The 19,545-nt window shown below is 45.2% G+C and overlaps 10 protein-coding genes; 4 read left to right on the forward strand and 6 right to left on the reverse strand.

The window, feature by feature from the left end:
- Positions 1 to 144: 144 nt before the first annotated feature.
- On the forward strand, positions 145 to 954 carry GSBLH_T00002633001 (uncharacterized protein; the record flags this gene model as incomplete). XM_013041111.1 has 7 exons in its annotated part: positions 145 to 183; positions 216 to 281; positions 314 to 369; positions 401 to 467; positions 501 to 596; positions 628 to 840; positions 871 to 954. The coding sequence occupies 7 exons, from the start codon at positions 145 to 147 to the stop codon at positions 937 to 939; spliced, it is 606 nt and encodes a 201-aa protein (XP_012896565.1). The 3' UTR covers positions 940 to 954.
- Positions 955 to 5,424: 4,470 nt separating this feature from the next.
- On the reverse strand, positions 5,425 to 7,051 carry GSBLH_T00002634001 (uncharacterized protein; the record flags this gene model as incomplete). The annotated part of the gene is made up of 3 exons (XM_013041112.1): positions 5,425 to 6,367; positions 6,397 to 6,590; positions 6,620 to 7,051. 3 exons carry the CDS (start codon positions 7,049 to 7,051, stop codon positions 5,425 to 5,427), a joined length of 1,569 nt encoding a protein of 522 aa, XP_012896566.1.
- Positions 7,052 to 7,140: 89 nt separating this feature from the next.
- Positions 7,141 to 8,319, reverse strand: GSBLH_T00006460001 (uncharacterized protein; the record flags this gene model as incomplete). Its single annotated transcript, XM_013041113.1, has 3 exons — positions 7,141 to 8,100; positions 8,134 to 8,213; positions 8,244 to 8,319. 3 exons carry the CDS (start codon positions 8,317 to 8,319, stop codon positions 7,141 to 7,143), a joined length of 1,116 nt encoding a protein of 371 aa, XP_012896567.1.
- Positions 8,320 to 8,530: 211 nt separating this feature from the next.
- On the reverse strand, positions 8,531 to 8,842 carry GSBLH_T00002635001 (uncharacterized protein). XM_013041114.1 has 2 exons: positions 8,707 to 8,842; positions 8,531 to 8,677 (listed from the first exon to the last, which is right to left on the reverse strand). The coding sequence occupies exons 1-2, from the start codon at positions 8,824 to 8,826 to the stop codon at positions 8,570 to 8,572; spliced, it is 228 nt and encodes a 75-aa protein (XP_012896568.1). The 5' UTR covers positions 8,827 to 8,842; the 3' UTR covers positions 8,531 to 8,569.
- Positions 8,843 to 9,076: 234 nt separating this feature from the next.
- Positions 9,077 to 10,428, reverse strand: GSBLH_T00002636001 (uncharacterized protein; the record flags this gene model as incomplete). The annotated part of the gene is made up of 6 exons (XM_013041115.1): positions 9,077 to 9,628; positions 9,657 to 9,929; positions 9,965 to 10,063; positions 10,096 to 10,176; positions 10,209 to 10,283; positions 10,330 to 10,428. The coding sequence occupies 6 exons, from the start codon at positions 10,426 to 10,428 to the stop codon at positions 9,077 to 9,079; spliced, it is 1,179 nt and encodes a 392-aa protein (XP_012896569.1).
- Positions 10,429 to 10,792: 364 nt separating this feature from the next.
- GSBLH_T00002637001 (uncharacterized protein) lies at positions 10,793 to 11,513 on the forward strand (the record flags this gene model as incomplete). XM_013041116.1 has 4 exons in its annotated part: positions 10,793 to 10,846; positions 10,881 to 11,160; positions 11,190 to 11,352; positions 11,383 to 11,513. Exons 1-4 carry the CDS (start codon positions 10,812 to 10,814, stop codon positions 11,511 to 11,513), a joined length of 609 nt encoding a protein of 202 aa, XP_012896570.1. The 5' UTR covers positions 10,793 to 10,811.
- A 124-nt stretch (positions 11,514 to 11,637) lies between these two features.
- On the forward strand, positions 11,638 to 14,602 carry GSBLH_T00002638001 (uncharacterized protein; the record flags this gene model as incomplete). XM_013041117.1 has 11 exons in its annotated part: positions 11,638 to 11,816; positions 11,847 to 11,885; positions 11,918 to 12,245; positions 12,279 to 13,560; positions 13,590 to 13,690; positions 13,721 to 13,887; positions 13,910 to 13,973; positions 14,006 to 14,131; positions 14,168 to 14,266; positions 14,297 to 14,408; positions 14,440 to 14,602. Exons 1-11 carry the CDS (start codon positions 11,682 to 11,684, stop codon positions 14,600 to 14,602), a joined length of 2,616 nt encoding a protein of 871 aa, XP_012896571.1. The 5' UTR covers positions 11,638 to 11,681.
- A 3-nt stretch (positions 14,603 to 14,605) lies between these two features.
- On the reverse strand, positions 14,606 to 15,186 carry GSBLH_T00002639001 (uncharacterized protein; the record flags this gene model as incomplete). The annotated part of the gene is made up of 2 exons (XM_013041118.1): positions 14,606 to 15,022; positions 15,055 to 15,186. The coding sequence occupies 2 exons, from the start codon at positions 15,184 to 15,186 to the stop codon at positions 14,606 to 14,608; spliced, it is 549 nt and encodes a 182-aa protein (XP_012896572.1).
- Positions 15,187 to 15,367: 181 nt separating this feature from the next.
- On the forward strand, positions 15,368 to 17,212 carry GSBLH_T00002640001 (Cysteinyl-tRNA synthetase; the record flags this gene model as incomplete). The annotated part of the gene is made up of 3 exons (XM_013041119.1): positions 15,368 to 16,206; positions 16,238 to 16,421; positions 16,454 to 17,212. The coding sequence occupies 3 exons, from the start codon at positions 15,368 to 15,370 to the stop codon at positions 17,210 to 17,212; spliced, it is 1,782 nt and encodes a 593-aa protein (XP_012896573.1).
- A 266-nt stretch (positions 17,213 to 17,478) lies between these two features.
- Positions 17,479 to 19,044, reverse strand: GSBLH_T00006461001 (uncharacterized protein; the record flags this gene model as incomplete). Its single annotated transcript, XM_013041120.1, has 1 exon — positions 17,479 to 19,044. The coding sequence occupies one exon, from the start codon at positions 19,042 to 19,044 to the stop codon at positions 17,479 to 17,481; it is 1,566 nt and encodes a 521-aa protein (XP_012896574.1).
- Positions 19,045 to 19,545: the final 501 nt, after the last annotated feature.

Raw genomic sequence — 19,545 nt, forward strand, 5'->3', positions numbered from 1 at the left:
TTTTATGATCTTTCGGATTGAAGAGAATTTTCTAGAAGTCGGTTTCGCATTTGATAAATCGATACAATAGAGTACCCTTGTGAAAGTACACCTTCATACCTCTACTTTTCACCCTACAATTCACCTTTCCTTCTCACATTTTCGATGTTGACCTTACTGAAGAATAGTAATAGAACAGAAAGAGTTCGGATATTGCATCATCGCTCATGAGGTAGATCCTAGTCACACTGAAGGCTTTGGGTTCGACCGACCTTCAGATCACCGAAGTAGATGCGGAGCCTGTACATGAATGCGCTGTATAATCAAATTATAGGAGTTTATTTATCAAAGAGGCGATGTGAAGCTTAATGACTCGAACGAAGTTTTGAAGTAGTTATTTTTGTGCGATTCAACTGTGCAGAGCCTTGTGCGCCGAGTCTCCGCTGTACGGCACGCTTCCTGCGGAAATGAAGGAACAAGCCGACGAGGTGAGTCCGATGTTGTTTTTTCTCATTTTTCAGTGGCTGAAATTCTGTTACGAACAGCTCGAGACTCCAGCGACGGTTCTCACCTGGTTACAAAATGGTACTTTAACGCGTGATCAGGTTCCTCCACTCGTCGATTTTTTGCTTTCTCTCTCACTCGTAGGCCGAGAAGAAAGCGCGATCTGATATCATGATGCTGCTTCGTAAGATCGAGGTGCGTCTGAAGGAATCTCCGTTCCTGGCTGGAAATGATCTCTCGATTGCCGATATCGCGGTGGGAACGTGTCTGCGCCCGCTGTTCGTGCATGTGCTGGGCGAGGTGGAGCGAAAGAACAATCAAAGCATGTGTGTGTGGATCGAAAAGTTGTACAAATCGGTGAGGATGAGGATGGGTTCTGATGCTTAGGCGGCGTTTATGGAGGTGTTTGGCGAGACGACGTTGTTGGTTAGTGCGAAGAAGGGTAAAAAGAAATAGGATGGTTTGTGGATTTGCTTGTTTGTTGGAAAGCCAATTGATGATTCTGTGGATGGGGTTTGGGGGCACAAATGATTGTGAAGACTTGGAGAGTGTGGTGGATGTCCATTCCAAAATAGACTGGGCAGTATTATGATAAGAGATTGGGAGATAAAGAGACACAATGAGGGGAAACATTATGTTGCATCACCATTACCTGAATATTGGGCTGTAGTATAACAAACTCTATAAGGATATTGTTTACATGTGGTACCAGCATAGTTGGAACGTACCCAGAATTAATGGTCGATTTTATGGAATGGAACTAAATAGCAGCAAATATGGTGTAATACTCTCCACCTTTTTTTGAAGAATTCTGTGTATTAAGCCATCTAGCAAACGAACTTATAATACACTTGTTCTAAATATTATTATTATTATTATTATATAGCTAATATGTAATAATAGTAATATATATGTATAAAGGGTGTGTACAGATTGTTGTCTACACAAACCATTACCATCCTTCCTTATTAGCTAATAGTCTATATTCTTATGGCTAAACATTAATATATGCATCCAGCTAAATACTATAAACATACAATTCCCTCTTTTTACTCATTCAGTTAAATTGGAATAAGTGTCCACTATTATATATTTGTAAATAGTCATGCTTAATATTGTACCACTACAATATATATCACAGGATGCATGAACTAACTGAATTGTGTTTAGAGGTCATTCTTATGTTAGTAGTGTTCAAATAGCTTAAATATTGCAAAGTATGTAATGTACAATTAATACATCATAATACTACGTATACCAGTTAAAATACTGACGTTTTTTGTCTATTTCCGTTACTCCGTTATTTTTTTTATGGTTGACATGAAGGTATTTCTTTTGCTCTTGATTTTGTCGCAAATTTGCATTTCTTCCTCTCCTTATAAATGCAATGAAGAAGGTTATCGTGCGTATTTAGCTGAGTATCCCTCAAAGTGTGGATATGACCTTGCTAACTGCAGAATGTATTTTCTCGGGTAAATCATAATCTATAGGGATTATTTCAACAACTGGAAGCTTGCATGCTTGGAAATTGAGAGAAAGTCGGAATACCGAAACTACCCCATGAGTTTCTCTATTCTGTCTGACTTCAGTGATGATGATTTGGATAAGCAGATGGAACTCGGAGTGACCTACTCTGGTGAAGGTTCCTTTGCTGAACCTGAGGAGACTGTACATGACTCGTGGTCTGGAGACATTGTTAGTCGTGATTTGTGTACTGGGGCTGAAGAATACTCTCTTTCTAATCCTACATCGACGTCCTGGGCAAGTGCCTTGATCATTGCTGCTGAAGCTGCTTTGAAGAAAGAGAATGTTCATGAAAACTTGTACTTGCCTTATATTCTCAAGTGTCTCCCTGAGAGTCAAGAAATTAAACCCAATGATGTGACTCCTATGGATATCATAGAATTTGTTTCAGATAAGGGACTAATGAGTGAAACAGTAGGTTTAAGTATCATCCAAAACAATGGAGATCTTTGCTCTGCAATTGCTCCCAAATTCTATTTTGAAATAACAAAGAACGATATTCCGAACAAGAGCGGGTTGATGAACTTTGCTGCTGAGGGCAATCCTGTGATTGTGCTGATGGCTCTGGACTTGACTCGTCTGAAGACCGCCAACGATGTGACAGGCGATGATATTTACACGGGAGCTACTGACCAGCCTTCTTTGTATGGTTTGATGAAGGGATACGATGAGAAGAAATGGACCGTGACTTTCAACGTGGTGCCTTGCGAGAATATCGAGATGAATCTGCCTGTCGTGGATAATGACACGAATGCCAACTATGCTGGAATTGCTGGATACGCGATGTCGATCAAGGTAAAATCTGTCCCTCCAGTAATCGAAAAGCACGATTCTCAGAAGGAAATTGATACTATTCCTATTGATGTATCAAAACTGATATTCACACATGGTGGGGAAAGTGATGTCTCTGTGTTAAACATCACATATCTCTACTTGGAAAGTTTGGCAATCGGAGCAAATGCATTCCCCTTTGTTGTAACCTTAACTATTGATTGCCCTATTTTATCTGATATTGATATCGACGATAATAGTTTCTCTGGAGCTGCTGTACGCAGATTGTCAGATTATAAGGGATACTTCGGATTAAATACTCCGAATCTGATGCTTATGACTGTTGGAATGCAATCTATGTTGAATTTCGTGGCGATGTCGGTGACGCAGATCAGTACGAATTTCACCATGAATTTAAGTGCTTATTCTATGAGCAATATTCAGAGAGTTGAGTATATGGTGGAGCTACCGATGGATATTATAACCCATATTCAGACTACCATTGAAAATAACGAGGGACATTCTGGAACTGTGGAGGTTGTGCCTATCAATCCTCCCACTACACTTCCTCCACCAACGTCTGAAACTCCGACAACTGAAGTTCCAACTACTCAACCTCCTACTACTCCTAAACCTACTCCTACTCCTACTCCTACTCCCACTCCTACTCCCACTCCTACTCCCACTCCTACTCCCACTCCTAAACCTACTCCTAAACCTACTCCTACTCCTACTCCTACTCCTACTCCTACTCCCACTCCCACTCCCACTCCCACGCCTACTCCTACTCCTAAGCTTACACCTACACCTACACCTACACCCACTCCTACACCTACTCCTAAGCCTACTCCTACACCTACTCCCACTCCTACTCCTAAGCCTACACCTACTCCTACTCCTACACCTACGCCTACGCCTACACCTGAACCTTGGTTCCCTATTTACGATCCTTTCATTCTCGGAGATAACTGCAATTATGTCACTCCCGATGTTTGTAAACAGGAGATCATTGCGGAAACTAATGTAACCAGGCTCTATTTATCTGTTCGTGATGCTTATCCCAAGAAGGCCTTGGCTCATACCCGTGTGTTTGCTCTAAGCGGAGTTGATAAGATCAGTGTTGGATTGTGGAATACTTCATTGAGTAAGCAAGTTAAAAACATCGCTCCTATCGATTTATATATTATGCATGATCCCATTAAAGGCCGTACTGTAAGTACTGAGCTTGCCTTACTACATTTGCAGTTCCTTCAGTTCACAAGGCCTCGAATTATGTATATTGGTGATGGAACTTTGTATCGTGAGGGATTCCTTGAGGTGTTAAGTTTCATGGATGAGCACGCAGATGATGGCTGGTTTTTGAACTTGGAGGAATTCTATGTTGTCAAAAACTACATTGCCACTTATGATTATTTAATGGAGGCACAAAATCCCGGGTATATTGCTAATTTGACTGAGCAAATCATGCAATATTTGAATTGGATATGCACTGATAAGATAAATTTCCCCAAGTTGAGACTCATTAACCTGAACATGAATGGCTACAACTTGGTGGGAGCTTCTGATTTTGCTGAGGCCTTGCAGAATGCTTGCTCTAATTATACCGATGTTACTATTGAAGCTAAAGAAGAAACAGTCAAGTATCCTGTGTTCTGTGTGGATGATTCGGCTTTGAATGATCGGGTGATGACTCGAACTTATTACTATGATATGAATGATCCGATGGATGCTGCTCAGTGCCGTTTCAACTGGAATTGGGAGGTAACAGGTGCCTACAACAATGAGATCACTGGACCTTATCCTATGGGCGACACTCCTAACTGCCCTGGTTATGAATAAAGATACTACTTTCAATAACCATGATTGCTGAATGATTGTGATTGTTAAAAACACTAAACTCTCGTTGTTCAAGAATCTGTATTATCCATCACCCCAAGCATATTCTGCCAGCAGTTACTTCTATATGAACCAATACTCCAATCACTTCATTTTCTCATTTGTATCTCAAACACTACCACATAAAATACTCCCTTATTCGACTCACAACTTCATTCACTGGAGGCAAAGCACCCTTCCCAACATCACCGCATGCCAATAACTTATCGCAAGGCTCGATTACATCCACTCCCCACGTTTGCAGCAAAGCCAACTGTTGAGAAGTGAGTGGATGGTTGAACATCTCAGTATTCATGCAGGGGGCGACGACAATCGGCTTCTTTGCTCCCCACGCACGGTAGGTACTTGAAAGCAGATTATCGCAGATCCCATTTGTTAATTTGGCAAGGGTATTCGCCGTGAGGGGAATGATTGCTAGTAGGTCTGCGCGTTTACGTAACTAGATGTGAAGAAAACCTCTATGTTCACTACATCCACATGAAGCACGGGATCCTTCTTTACAGAGTGATAGTTCTTCCATTCATCATCATCTGTTAATATCGGGATATTTAATCCTACAAACTGTTCATAGGCTTCTGCATTGTATCTCGAATCAATCAATATCTTTAGCAATACTCTTTAGCAATGTTTAAGAAATAAAGCGACGGCTTTGTAGCGACAATGAGAATCTTTTCGTCAAACATCCCCAAAAGCCATACTTCAGCGAATTCGTAGATTTTCACACAAAGTTCGGGGACCTACAGTATCGTTTCAATCGACAGAATCCCCACTTTGACAGTTGCGACACTTCCCGTAATTCCCAGCAAAACGGTGGGTCTTTTCTTCGTTTCCTCCATACCAGATCGCTAGTTCCAACAAACAAGAAACAAATAAACTTATTCTGGCAGCGTGGCATACATCACCTTCGACTTCCAGCAAAGCGGACTGATCTGCGAATACACGCAATACAACAACACAAAGAAATGAACTACCAGCATCACCAATCGCAGTACAATCGGTATCATCTTCCCGAACGAAAACATGCACGAACCTACCCATCATCACCATCACCATCATCATCATCTTACTTGCCAACACTCCCGTCGCTCCGATCAAAATCTCCAGCTGCACCGTCGTGCTTCGCTTCTCCCCGATCAGCATCGTCGTCGCCCGATTCAGCGCCACGACCGAGATCCCGCTCAATTCCGCCACCACCGCGAAGAAAAAGAAAAATCCCGCGGGAGGCGGCAGCCAATAGGGCACCAGCCAGAACCCCGCGAGGTACCAGACCGCGAGGATCCCCGCGGTGATGAGTTTCCAGGCGGCGGTTTCGCAGTGGAAGCGTTTGAAGAGGGGGTCGAGTTTGGTGAAAACCGCGGCAAAAGCGTTTGAAAAAGCGCGGCAAATCCAGCTGGCGGCGAAGAAAAGGAGGAGGAGGAGGGCTGCGAGGGCGAGGTAGTAGAAGGCGAAGGATTCGTGGAGTGTGCGTCGCCATTGATACCAAATTTCGTTTAAAACAAAAACAAAATGATAGTCTTCCCAAAACGTGGGAAGGAAATAATCGCGGTGACCCAGCGAGTACCGGAAATTGATCGAGTACACCGGGAGGCGCTTGTCGGCAATGCCCGAGCAGCTGTACAAGTCCCAGTTGAATTTCTCGTACCACATGAGCGAGGCGAAGTTCATGTAATTGTAGAAGCGACGGAGGTTTTGGCTAGAGTCGATGGGAATTGCCGAGTCTACGAGGAGTCCTCGGCATCGCCGAGTTCGAAGAGCGGCGCCGCTTGGCTCTGCTCGTACAGCTCGGTCGAGTAGTACCCGTAGTGATTGAATTTGGTGTATTGGTCGATAGTGGCGCGCGTTTCGAGGCTGTTCGCGAAGATTTCGCGCGTCGGCTGGTGGCCAGGCGTCAGCACGATCATGTCGTTCGAGTACATCTAGGGTTAACGAAAGGCGGAGCCACCACGAGAGGCTGCTCGTCCTTAAGGCACAGGTAGGAGCATTTGAAGAGGCCGTCGAAGTTGTGGGCGAAGATTGTGTAGGGGTCGACGAATATCACACGCTCGTATTCCTTAATGTCCCAGAAGTGCAGCAGATTGCGGGTCTTTTGCAGATCCACAGGAATCGCTCGCTGCTTGTATGCATTTGTCACATTAATGACGGACACCTTCATTCCGTCCTTCTGAAATACCTTTATCTCGGAACTCGGAGTGTCCTGCCCCGTGTACACCACAAAATCAGCTTCTGACTTCATGGACAAAAACGACTGATACATGGTGCGAATTGCAATCAAATCAGATCGGCTCAGCTTTCCACCCGTGTAATACATGGTTACAAACGCGTATTTCGGGTTTTCTGCCTCCACCAAAGCAATCAGCAGAAACAGGACAGAAATCATTGATCTACAGTTTACAGTTTAGCTGGAGTGCCCACGATAAGAAATGCATTGTTTCTTCCTTGAATAAAAAGGTGTCTAACAAACACAATTCAATAGGAATAATCCCAAACGTGCATCAGATGATTATAAAAACTGCAGCTGCCCACAAAACCCTCGCGCTTTCCCAAATCGCAGCCCTTCTTGTTGATGTAGTCCACTCCATACGCCAAAGACTCCGTTCCTTGCTCCAAATACCTCACCTTCGCAGAAATCTGTCTGTTTTCATCATACTCCATCACACAGAACCCTGCTCGCATCGCAGCCACCAAAAACTCATTCTTCGTCGTCTCGTTTCCTTGCTCGTTTTCTCCCAAATAAAAGTTCGCATTGTGTTTATATTTTATTCTCCAAATTCCAGCGTTGTTCTCCACATCGAAATCGCTCACGGCGCGTTTCATCTGTCTTCGATCGAACATTCGAATGTGTCCGTCGTAACTCCCCACCGTCAAGTACTCTGCATCGTGTTTGTTCCAACAAATAGAAGTCACACCGGCCTCGAACCCCGCGGTTATCGAAACCGGGGTATTCGACGCGGGAAAAACGCGGGAATCCCACTGTTTTAGCAGACCATCATCGCCGCCAGAGAACACGAGATGGCTGTTGGAGGGGTCGAAAGAGGCGATCCAGACTTCCGCGGGGACGGTCGTGTAGGGAAGCGTGTGGCCGAACCACTTGGATTGCAGCTGGAGACCGCTGTTGGTCACCGCGCAGAGAGCCACCTCGCCGTTCGAGAGAGAAACGGCGAGGAGAGGAGTGTCGCTGGGGTTGAGCTGATTGCTCCAGTCCACGCTGAGGCAGATTGTGGAGGGATCATTGATGAGGAGACGCTCCTCTCTGCCCCATACGGTGTTCGATGGGTTTGAAAGATCAAGAGGAAGAAGGGAGAGGTAGCCATCGGAGAGGGCGAGCGCTAGAGTGTGTTTTTGGCCTACGCACTGCGGATTGAATTTCATATCGAGAATTCCCGATAACGACCGTTTTTCAAATGTGTGGACATGATTGTTGTCTCCCTAAACCTTGAGGAGAGGAAAATCACTGTGTACTTCGAGTTGGTGAAGTACAACACAGCCATCTCGCTTTCTCGTAGCTTCATCGAGTTGATACGTTCCAGAAACAAAGAATCCTAGGGATGAAGTTGACCAGGGAGCCAAACCATCGTAACTATTCGGTATTACTTCTACAGAGTCTGCAAAAAGGGTAGTATCGTAGTTAAATAGCGTGTTGTACATGTTCAAACATACAATGGTTGAAAAAGTGAGATTCGTGTGTTTTCGAATGAAAATTGATAAGGGACTGGTTATGAGTACAACAAAAACAATAGATACGATTATTTGTAGGCAATCTACCACATTCTAAGCTTCTTCCATCAGCATTTTCCTATCTTTTTTTCCACTCCATCCTTATTTCTCCATCGACAAATGAATCTCCAACAAACACTTCCACCTCAAAATCGATTATTCACTAGTTGTACATCCTCACTCAGTTACACTTCAACTCCCCCTCAAACCCGTTCGTGCTCTTAATCATTCCTCGATACTCCTCGATATTCTCCGCCGTCAACTTCACCAGCGACCTCCGCGTCAGCTTCTACGCTCAACGCTCCTCTCCAATCCCACCTTCTTCGTGAACGGACACGTATTCTTCGGGTTTCGATTCAGCACCTTCACCCACGAATCGTACCCCATCACATGTCCATACGGCGAAATCGCAGGCTTCACCACCGGCATCATCGTCATCGGATCGATCAAATCCTTCACTCAACGCCCTTCGCTTCGCCCTACCGGCAACACGCTCTTCTCTTCCTCCTCCCCTTCCCCCGTTTCCCCGGTTTCTCCGACCTCCAGCCCCGCGCTGTCCTCGCTGTCCATCCAATCCGCCGCTCGCCGCGCGCCCGTACGTCGCACCAGCGTGCTGCGGCCGCGTTTGTCGTGGAACCGGAACACCAGCTTCCCGCTCTTATCGAACGAATAATTATCGTCCTTGATCTCACCCTCCTTGATCAACTGCCGATAAAAGTTGCTGCACTGGTACCCCACGCGTCCGGGGATCTGTCTCGAAAAAATACCCCACTTTTCTGGAATTCCAAAAATACCCCCTACTTGGTAGTCCACGCCCTTCTCTTTGATCAGCTGCAGAAACAGCGCCTTGTCCTTCTGGCTCCACTTCCCCGTCGCTTGCGGTTCTCCCGGGTCGTTGAAGCGATAATAGTACTGATTTGGATTCGTTTCGCGGTTCCGAAACGCCTTGATCCGCGCCTCGCTCCACCCCAAGCGACGTAACGCCTCCACTGGGATCGTTTTCCCCGCGGGACCCGAGAGAGCGCGGAAAAACGAAGCTTCTTCTAGCCGTCAAAAACAGAAAAAAACCGCGACTTTGGATCGAGGAGCGTTTTTTCCGCGGTTCGGAGTCGCTGTATTCGTCGTCTTCGCTTGCCGCCTCCGCGCGACGGCGTTTTGGACGCACGGGGGAAACCGGGGAACTGGACGAATCGGGGGAAGGGGGCGTTTCGACGGGGGAACGTGTGCGAAGATTGGCGAGCTTGGAAACAGGGAAACGTGGAAACTACCATGATAAGAGCGTCATCGAGACTGAGTCGCGGGACTTTGCGATCTTTGCCTTCGCTCCCCGCACTACTCGAGTTTCCACTGTTTCCACTGTTTCCACCGTTTCCACCGTTGGCAGTGGGGGATCGTCTGCGCGAGGAAGGCGAGGGCAGATCGAGATCGTAGAGGAGTTGCGAAGAGGAGGAAAGCTCCCAATTCTCTTTGTCGTCCTTGTCTTCGCGCTCTTCGGGGTCCCATTCCAAGGCCTCGAGGAGCTCATGTCGCTTGTCTTTGTACTGGAAATAAGGAGGGGAAGGGGAGAGAGACGTACCATGATGGAAGGGAGGTCGATAGGCATCTCGCCAGAACTCATGGCCACAACGGTGGTTTTGAAGTCAGCGTCTTCGAGAAGACGTTTGATGGCGAGCAACTAGAGAGGAAGGAGTTCGGAGGGCGCAGTACTTCGTTGTTTCGACAAGAATCAATGGCGAGTTGCGCGGCATCTTCGCTTATGTCTGGAACATGACTCAGTACGTCCGCAACCTGATTCTAATACACGAGAACACAAGAAATACTTTCTGATGCTTTTGATTCACGTTGAAGGTTCGAAATTGACTCTGTATGTTTGCTAACGACTGCTTAATCTTATCCTAGTATAGGAGTGAGAAATCATGCAAAAATGACAAAGCACCATACACGTTGATCCTCAGGAATATACGCCAGAAAATCATCCTCTTCCTCCTCCGTTGCTGAGTAGTCTTCTGTCTCCCTATCCGAATTTGCAGAACCACTCATGTTTGGCAAGGGGAAAAATGATAGAAAAAAAGACCAAAGAAAATATTGGGTCTTTTTGATGAGTGAACCTCGATGGCAAGCTATTTTTCTAATTCGGGTGTTTTCCCGAACGGAGTAGGGTAGATAGATGTTTTGACGACGAAATCGGATGGCGAACGGCAATGAACCTTTCAATTAAATTCATTCCACCTCGGAGGCGTATCGCGGTTCAGGCTCTCTAGTTCACACCCATCTTTTCCGAATGCCTTGTGGAGGACGCAGAGCACTTCTTGTTTTGCCTTCTACTTAGCACGCCCACTCTCTTTTCCACTCAATGAATAAAATTCGATGTTCAAGCTTGTTTAGTATCAGTATTGTGGGAGTTGAGAGACAATTTTTCGTTTATGGACTCAAAATTACCAGGTAAAGGTATGGATAGGTAGGGATTGGAATGCTTGGCTCTATCTCTGTAGTTCTTCCACTTGGGAAGAAGTACTCCTCAGCAGTCCCTCCTACATATTTTTGATACCGATAAGCCCAGAATTTTACTCCAATGTTGACAATTTAAAGGATATCGTATCCGACGAGTCAGAACTCCAAATGCTAATATCGAACGTGTTTAAGCTTCCATTTGACTCTGCTAATGAAAGCGAAAGTGATGAAGAAGAAGAGAAACGCGAGAATCGATACAGAGAGTTTTATGCAGCGGTTCATCGTCGCTATATTCTTACCGAAGATGGAATGAATCATATAGTACGTCTCCATGCAGTTTTGGCAACTAGTTAAAACGACAATCGAGCGGAGCATTCGGCGAGTGTCCCTGCTGCCGTTGTCAATACGCTCACCTCTTCCCAGCAGCGCTGTCCGATTTATTTGGAGACGACAGCGTGAAGCTGTTCTGTCCATCGTGTAAAGAAGTGTACAATACGCCCAGTCCGTTTAATCGTTTGTGCGGATGCTGGAGATTGACTGTAGGTGTGGACGGTGCCTATTTTGGCTCTGCGTTTATTCCGACTCTGGTGAAGGAGCATCCGGAGGTTTTGCTGAATCCGGGAGCGAAATACGAGCCAAGGATATTCGGGTATAAGATCCACTGTACCAGGTAGGAGGAAAGAGAGGGGAGATGAGACGTAGTCCCTATTATAAAAAGTCAGTGAAGAAGCAATAGTTTGATTGTTTGTTGGAAATAGGATTTTTGGCGTTGATAAAGTCATTGCAGAACGATCGCTATGGATGTGGAGGCGAAGTACAATGAATTGTATGAGCATATGAAGATGTTGCTGGAGTCCAAAACACCGGATTATGATGAAGTGAAAACGACTGCCGGAAACATTCTTGCTCTTCACCGATCGTTTCCCGCCGATCTCCGATTCCGAATATGGGAAGTGTTGCTGGATGTTGCAGAGCGAGTGCGTTTTTGAAAACGGCGTGAAATCTAGGAAGAACCCGACTTTGATTTGATGACAAAGACACAGGCCGTAAGATCCGATCATGTCAGTTGACGAAATAGCGCTTCAGTAACGATCATGTTCTCATCATGGATGTGGAACGTTCTTTTAATATGGTCGAGGAGCCCAGGAAATCAGAGTTGCGTTCGCAGCTGCAAACCATCATCTCGACTTACTGCGCCAAATACGACGTTGCTTATTGGCAGGGAATGCACGACATGGTCGCCGTGCTTCTGCTGATGGAGCCGCAGCCGCCTCTTCCCAAAATCTTTCTACTGCTGTCCATGTTCCTGCAGACGTTTCTCCCGTACGTTTTTGACGACCACGACTGCATGTTTCTCCACCACCTCTTCGAAATGATCCGTCTGCTGCTGCAATACCACGACCCCCGTAATGTCCCTTCATTTCCTTTCATGGTCGCAGAACTCGCGTTATACCTGCAGAGCCACAACGTGATCCCGTCCATCTTCTCTCCGCCCTGGCTGCTGACCCTCTTCGCGCACGACATGTCCCAGCCGCTCCTGCTGACGATCTGGGACCAATACATTTTCTACAAAAACCCGGCCATCCACGTGTTCACCGTGCTCTCCCACCTCATCTCCAACAAGCAGCGCATCCTCACCTACCCGCCCAGCGAGCTGCTGCAGCTCATCACGCACCTGCCCTTCGAGAACGACGAGTCTTCCTTCCTCTTCGACGAGCACCCCGATTCTCCTTCCCTCGACCCTGCGCTCGACGAGGTCTGCCGCGCGCTCAACGCCGAGCTGCGCGACCGCCACTGCGACCCTCGCGTGATCACCGACGTCGTCATCGAGGGCCGCCGGCTGATGCAGCAGACGCCGCCGGGGTTCGTGCATCGCCTCAACGACCTGCTGAACGACAAAGTGTCCGTGTCGCTGGAGTCGCTCGAGTGGTACCAGGCCGCGCCCTGCGTCGCCACCAGCCCCGTGGAGATCTACACGTTCCTCCTCCGCGGGGTCGAGCGGAACGTCAACTGCCTGCGGTACCTGCTGCTGGACACGCGCAGCGCCACGGCGTTCCGCAGAGGGCACATCGCGTCCTCGAAGAACGTCTCCCTGCACACGCTGCAGAACGCGGAGAAGACCGAGCTGCTGCTCCGCAAGATCCGCTCCCACGATTACCACGTCGTGGTGCTGGACAATGGCCGCGAGAGAGAGCGCGAGGAGGACGTCGGCGAGCGGCTCGTCCGCACGCTCGTCCAGAACGGATGCAAGTACGTCAGTCGCATCCTCGGCGGCTTTGAGCGCATCGCCAAGCTTATCGAGATCGAGGCGGGGGCAACCCAAGCAGACGGAGCTACCGCGGGACTCATCGTACGCGATGAAACGTCCCAGATTACCGCGGAAGAGCTCATGCGACGCTCCGAGCTCGCTATGGAACCCGGCCATCGAGCGTCCCGACAACCCGTGCGCACCAGTTCGCCAAATGGGGAAACTGGGGAAACTGGGGAAACCTCGGATGAGAAACGGGGAAATTCCGATGAATCGGAGAAATCGGAGAAACCGGAGAAACCGGAGAAGCAGGAGATGATCAAAACGATCGATGGGAAGCAGTGCCTGCTGTACGAGTGCTGGCTGAGCAACGGGCAGGTGAAGGACTTCGCGTGCATGAAGGTGCAGAAGGTGCAGAAGGAGGGGAAGGAAGTGTTCGTGTACACGACGGAGAAGCGGATCGTGCTGACGAAGTAGGAATGGGTCGGGGGTTGGAGGGTAGCGGGTTCCTGTTCGTGATCGATATAAACAATTGCGTGGAGAAGGGGTACGCGATTATCGACAATCGGTATAGCTATGCGTCGATTGAGACGGTGAGAGCGAGTAGGGGGAAATAGTGGAATTCCAGAATAGCGGGGAAGGATTTTATTTATATCGTGATCAAGCCGAATAAGGAGGGAAAGAAGAAGCAGTTGCTGTTTAAGGTGGTGAAGAGGGATGATTGTGTGGAGGAGCTGAATGCGAAAATGAAGCGAGAATTGTGGGATGTTTGTTGCAGACAGATTTTGTTTTCTTGGCCTGTTAACTCTTGTTTGGAGTTAGTTTTTCATGTCATCAGAATCATTGGTGAAGCTTGGTGGCACCCAGAATAAGGCATGGGCGGAAAGTAGGCTTCCTGCTATTTGGGTAATAGAATAGACGCACATAAGTCTTACGGAATGAAGATGCTGAAAAAAATGGGCTGGAAGGATGGAGAAGGTCTCGGAAAGGATGGTGCTGGGCAACAAACCCATATTCAGATTAAACGAAGAGTAGAAAACGAAGGTAGGGACAGAAACTCCTTAGTTTGATGGTTTATAGGTTTGGGTCTTGATGAGTCGGACCGAACGAATCAAACCTTTATCTCCACGATCGGTAACTTTTCGGAAGTGTTGGAAGGTTTAAATAAAGAGCATGCGGGTGATTGTTTGTCGTTTGGTTAATTTGTAGATGTGATAAAGCTAATGAAAAAGAAGGAGAAAAAGGACAAGAAAAAGAAGGAAAAGAAGGATAAAAAGAACAAGAAGAAGAAGGATTCGTCCAAAGTCACAACGCGTCACAAGTAGAATTGTAGAGTGTGTGAGCATTTGTAGATATAAGAAAATTTTGGAGAACAAGACGATTAGCAACTACTCAACCGATGATCTGAATGCCATTTTAGGGATATCTCCTCGTGATGAATCAATTGTTTGTTGGGAACAAAGGAAGAAAGGGGTTCAAAAGAAAAACAATAGAATAGTAAAACAATATTTGTAGAAATTAGTCACTCTCATCATCATCATCATCATCATCACTCTCCACATAGAAACGACGTCGATTCGGATTCCCTTCCAAACTAAAATCACTGTCCGAGTCTTCTTCATCACTCTCTTCCTCCTTCACCTTTCCTTCCTCGTCTTCTTCTTCCTCGTCATCTTCTACAACCTTCTCAACGGCTACAGACTCCGATTCTTCCCATTCCTTTGGCCATAACCCTTCCTTCTTGATATGGTGGATTTGATCCTTCATCAAAATATGCTCTATCAGAGAGCTAACACCATTTTGTTTCCCAGATGCAGTAGTGAACTGGCCTTCGGACTCTGTTACGATAACATAGTCGCCTCGTTTCATCCAAATTAATTTATTAAACTTGGTCGGCAACAACGCCAGCTGCTTCTCTCCGTTTGGCAATTCCACCTAGAGATAAATGTTTGCGTATCTTCCAATACTTCAAACACGTTTCCACCTCTTCCTATCGAAATGCGAGCAATACTCTCTCCTTCCTTTGGAACTGGATACTCATCCATCAAACTCGACGTGACGCCTTTCCGGTACGCACTTTTTCTCTTTTGAAACGACATTTTGACCAAAGGCAATTTGAGACCACTTGATTACTGTGTATGAAAAGATTCAATGAGGAGCATGTTTGCCCGAGTGGTCCAAGGGGTCAGGTTTAGGTCCTGATGTGTTAAGTCACTCGAGGGTTCAAACCCCTCAGCATGCACTTTTTCTTTCTCCATTTGCTTTTATTCTGCCTGAGAGATGATTTGTCGATTGAAGCTCTTTCAACGTCAAATTCGGTCTTTTTCGACTGTGCTGCCTCGCTTGGTTGATAGTGTCTCTGGAGAACTGAAAGTCATTCAACAAAAGGGGAAAACGTTATCCTGGTACAGCTGTGGCCCAACGGTGTATGATTCTTCTCACGTTGGACACGCTCGGACATATGTGCAGATTGACTTATTGCAACGTATTCTATCGCGCCGGTTTGGGATGAACATCCACTCAGCAATGGGAATCACGAATATTGACGATAAGATTATAAACAAGTCAAGACAGACGATGATTCCGTGGCAAGAAATCGCGTCTCGCTATGAAGAAGAATTTATAAATGATATGCAGCGATTGAATGTGAAAATGCCCATGTCCGTTGTTCGAGTGAGCGATATGATTCCAGAAATTGTCGACTACATTCGCGTCCTTGAGGACAAGGGAATAGCATACAAAACATCTTCAGGGATCTATTTTGATACTCAATCCTCTCTCTACAAATATGAGAAACTGGTGCCTTCCATTTCAGACGTGGAGAGTCAGAGTCGTTTAGCGCAGGATCCAGAAAAGCGTCATCCGCGTGATTTTGCTCTGTGGAAGCGAGCCGATGACATCGATTATTCGTGGGATTCTCCGTGGGGTCGAGGTCGTCCGGGCTGGCACATCGAGTGCTCCGTGAACTGTCATTCGTTGTTCGGCGATCATCTCGATGTGCATGCAGGAGGGATCGATCTGCGTTTTCCGCACCACTGCAACGAAATAGCGCAGTGTGAAGCTTATAGTGGTGGTGGTGGTGGTGCATGGTGTGACATGATGCTTCACATCGGCCACATGTTTGTCTTTCTCTGTTTTTTCAATCAATAGTTTTATTGAAGGTCGAAAAATGTCCAAGTCACTAAAAAACTTTATCACAATTGACCAGCTTCTTCAGACCTATTCTGCCAACGATTTCCGCATGTTCTGCATGCTGAATCATTACAGTGCGCGCATCCAGCTCGACGATAATGGGCTGGTCGAGGCACAGCGTCAATGGAAAGCGCTCGAAGCTGTATGGAATTCGGTTTGTCGTTTGAATCGTAGTCGATTCATCGAGTCCAAACAGAGCTTTCGAAAGGAAGCCGTTTTGGTGATTCTGATTCGCGTGTGGTGAGGCGATGGCTGGAGAAATGGAACGAAACAAAAACCAAAATCGACGAGAGCTTGGCGAACGACAGCAACACACGGCAAGTCGTGTCCGAGACGCAGAATCTTCTCCATGAGATTGAGAAATGCTTGCTGGAGAATCGGCAGGCGCTTGCAGGTCGCGTGGCATCGCTGATAGCGAATGAGATGATCGATCTGTACACCGATCTGGGGTTCGTTTTTGACGCCAAACCAACGGAAATGAGAGATAAGGAGATGATCGATGCGCTCTGCGAGTTTCGTTCTGCAGTCCGAACGATTTGTTTGAAAGACACGCACAGCGAGGTGAGTCGGGAAGTCCTTCAAGCCTGCGACGCGCTGCGTCAGAGCGCTTCGGATCGGTTTGGAATCACCATCATCGATGGGAAATCGGATGTCCGCTGGGTGGTGGGTCCGTTGCCAAAAAAGCAGCCGAAGAAAGCCAAGCAGGAGGGATTGAATCCGTCGGTGCCTCCCTCGGAGATGTTTCTGGGCAATTCCGAGTTTTCTGCGTTTGATAAGGAGGGAATTCCAACGCATGATAAGGACGGAAAGCCTCTGTCAGCTTCGCGGTTAAAGAAGTTGCGGAAGCAATATGCTACGCACAGTTTGATCCATTCGAAGTGGTTAGAACAAAAGAAAAGATGTGTTTGTTTGTTGGTAGATACAACTCGATAGAGAAACGGTTCTTCTTTCTTTTCTGAGTATTACAGAAAGGGGAATCCTTGTGGAAAAGTGTTTGTTTGGTATTGAGATATTTCAATTACAATCATGTTATGCAGTACTACGATATGCATTTACTGATCATTGATTCATTTATACCAAGTGTTGTTTAGGATTTGATTCTATATTCTATATTCTATAGGGTAAAAAACATCCACATTCGTTCATTTCTGATTGAAAACAAACAAATCGAATATTTAAAAATGTTTATATCATTCAATTCAATCATTATAGGTTTTCGGACTTAATTCCAATTTACCAATTTCTCGGTGATCATCGGAATATACAGAATATATGATACTCGTATCTTTGTTACAAGTAATTCGAACACGAACCATTTTGCGACCAAATTCTTCTTGTGCTTCTTTGACCTTAATCGTGCCTTCAATTCTCTCTTTTCCGTTGAATGATCGATATACATCAATATCACTTCCGCTCAAATTGAAGTAACGAGTAATCGTAATAGGAATATCTACACCAGGATGTATGTCAATTTGCAGTTTAGAGTCGCTTTGTTCACTTTTCACTTTGAATCCTAAGCAACATTCAAGTGATTCGGAGACTTCATGATACCAATTGTTCACTTTGACGCGCATGGCTCCTTCAACGACAGTTGTGTGAGGATTATAGTCTCTGGTATTACTCACGGGAACTGATTTAAACAAATCCTTCAAATGGTTTTGGATGTGAGGAATCTTTGAAGAACCTCCAATCAAAATAACACTAGAAATGTATTCCTTATCAATATGACTCTCGGCAAATAAACGCTTTAAAGCATTATCAATGCGTCTGATTACTTCACCATCTTCTAGTACACTGGCATTGAATTCTTCGACATTTATTTCGACATCACAATTGCCTCCAATGTCAGTAAGTATAACAGGAACTCTATCTTCAGCGGATAATCGTTCTTTCGCATGATGGCAAGAATCTAATAACTTATTATAGTTCTTTCTGTATTTCGGTGAATCAACGTCATCTCCCAATAAAGCTTCACCATTTTCGTTTTGGTATCTTTGTAATACATATTTACAAAAGATTTCATCGATTTTGGTACCACCCAAGTTTGGATCACCACCTTGAGCTTTCACATCAAAATCGTCACCATTACGAACCATTAATGTTAAATCCAAGGTACCTCCTCCAAAATCAAATACCATCACTATCTCACCTTCTTTTATACGCGGTTTCGCATTTGGGTCCGAAATGAAACGAATTCCAGCAGCAGTAGGTTCTTTCAAAAAATATAAAACATTCAAACCAGCTCGTTTCGCTGCTTCTCTCAAAGCTTTCTTACTAGTATCAAAGAAATAGTTAGGAATTGTCATTACACAATCGCGAAACTCAGGATAACTGTCTAGCCTCGCTTCAGCCACCTTTTTGCACTTCTTGAGAATCTCTGTAACTACTTCAATAGGATACACATTTCGAGTTTCCTTGTTTTTTCTAGCTCCATATGATACTTCAAAATACGGATTTTGATGTTCATCAAACTTGAGTGGACTATGAAATATTCCTTCATCAATTTCACTATCTCCAAATTGCGATTTTACCTTTCCTAATATCCTTTTGACGCTATATACATAAGCCTTTGTTGATTGTGCAGTATCCACAATATCAGGTATATGTATTCCGTGTTTGTCAATCATTGCAACGGAGGGAATACAATAATAGTTCTCAGCAATGTCGACTGGATTGAGATAAGTTCCATTTTTATATATACACACTGCTGTATTCGATGTTCCGAAATCAATGGCAATACAATCCTCAGTCTTTGACGTACTCATATTGTTTTATGAAACATAATACATAATCTTTGATTATCAAGAACCACTATGCACATCATTTAAACTGGTTAGATTGTATCACTATTATTATTGATTTCGATATATAATATATACCAATGCAATAGAAAATGAATTGAAAACACATAATTCCAAAAACGATATGTACCATTAATATTGTTTAACATTTTTGATAATATACACTTATAATCAATATATATATATTAGTTAGTATAAACTATGGCATACAATAATGTATGTTGCGTGTATATGATATTTCATTGCGTTGGTTGTTGTGTTTGTATATTATTGTCACAAATTGTGTGTGATACGTATGATCTACTTATTATCAATCACTCTGTTTTATAGATATATAACAGATAATCGTATTATCTAATTGTTTTCCTAAATTAGGTTCGGATAATTCTTAAGCATAGTAAGAACTATTACTATATTACGAACAACATCGGAAAATACTTCGAAGTTTCGAGCATACATTTCAGT

Source organism: Blastocystis hominis (genome assembly GCF_000151665.1).
Source record: "Blastocystis hominis, Singapore isolate B (sub-type 7) whole genome shotgun sequence assembly, scaffold_2".
Taxonomy (NCBI): Eukaryota; class Bigyra; order Opalinata; family Blastocystidae; genus Blastocystis; species Blastocystis hominis.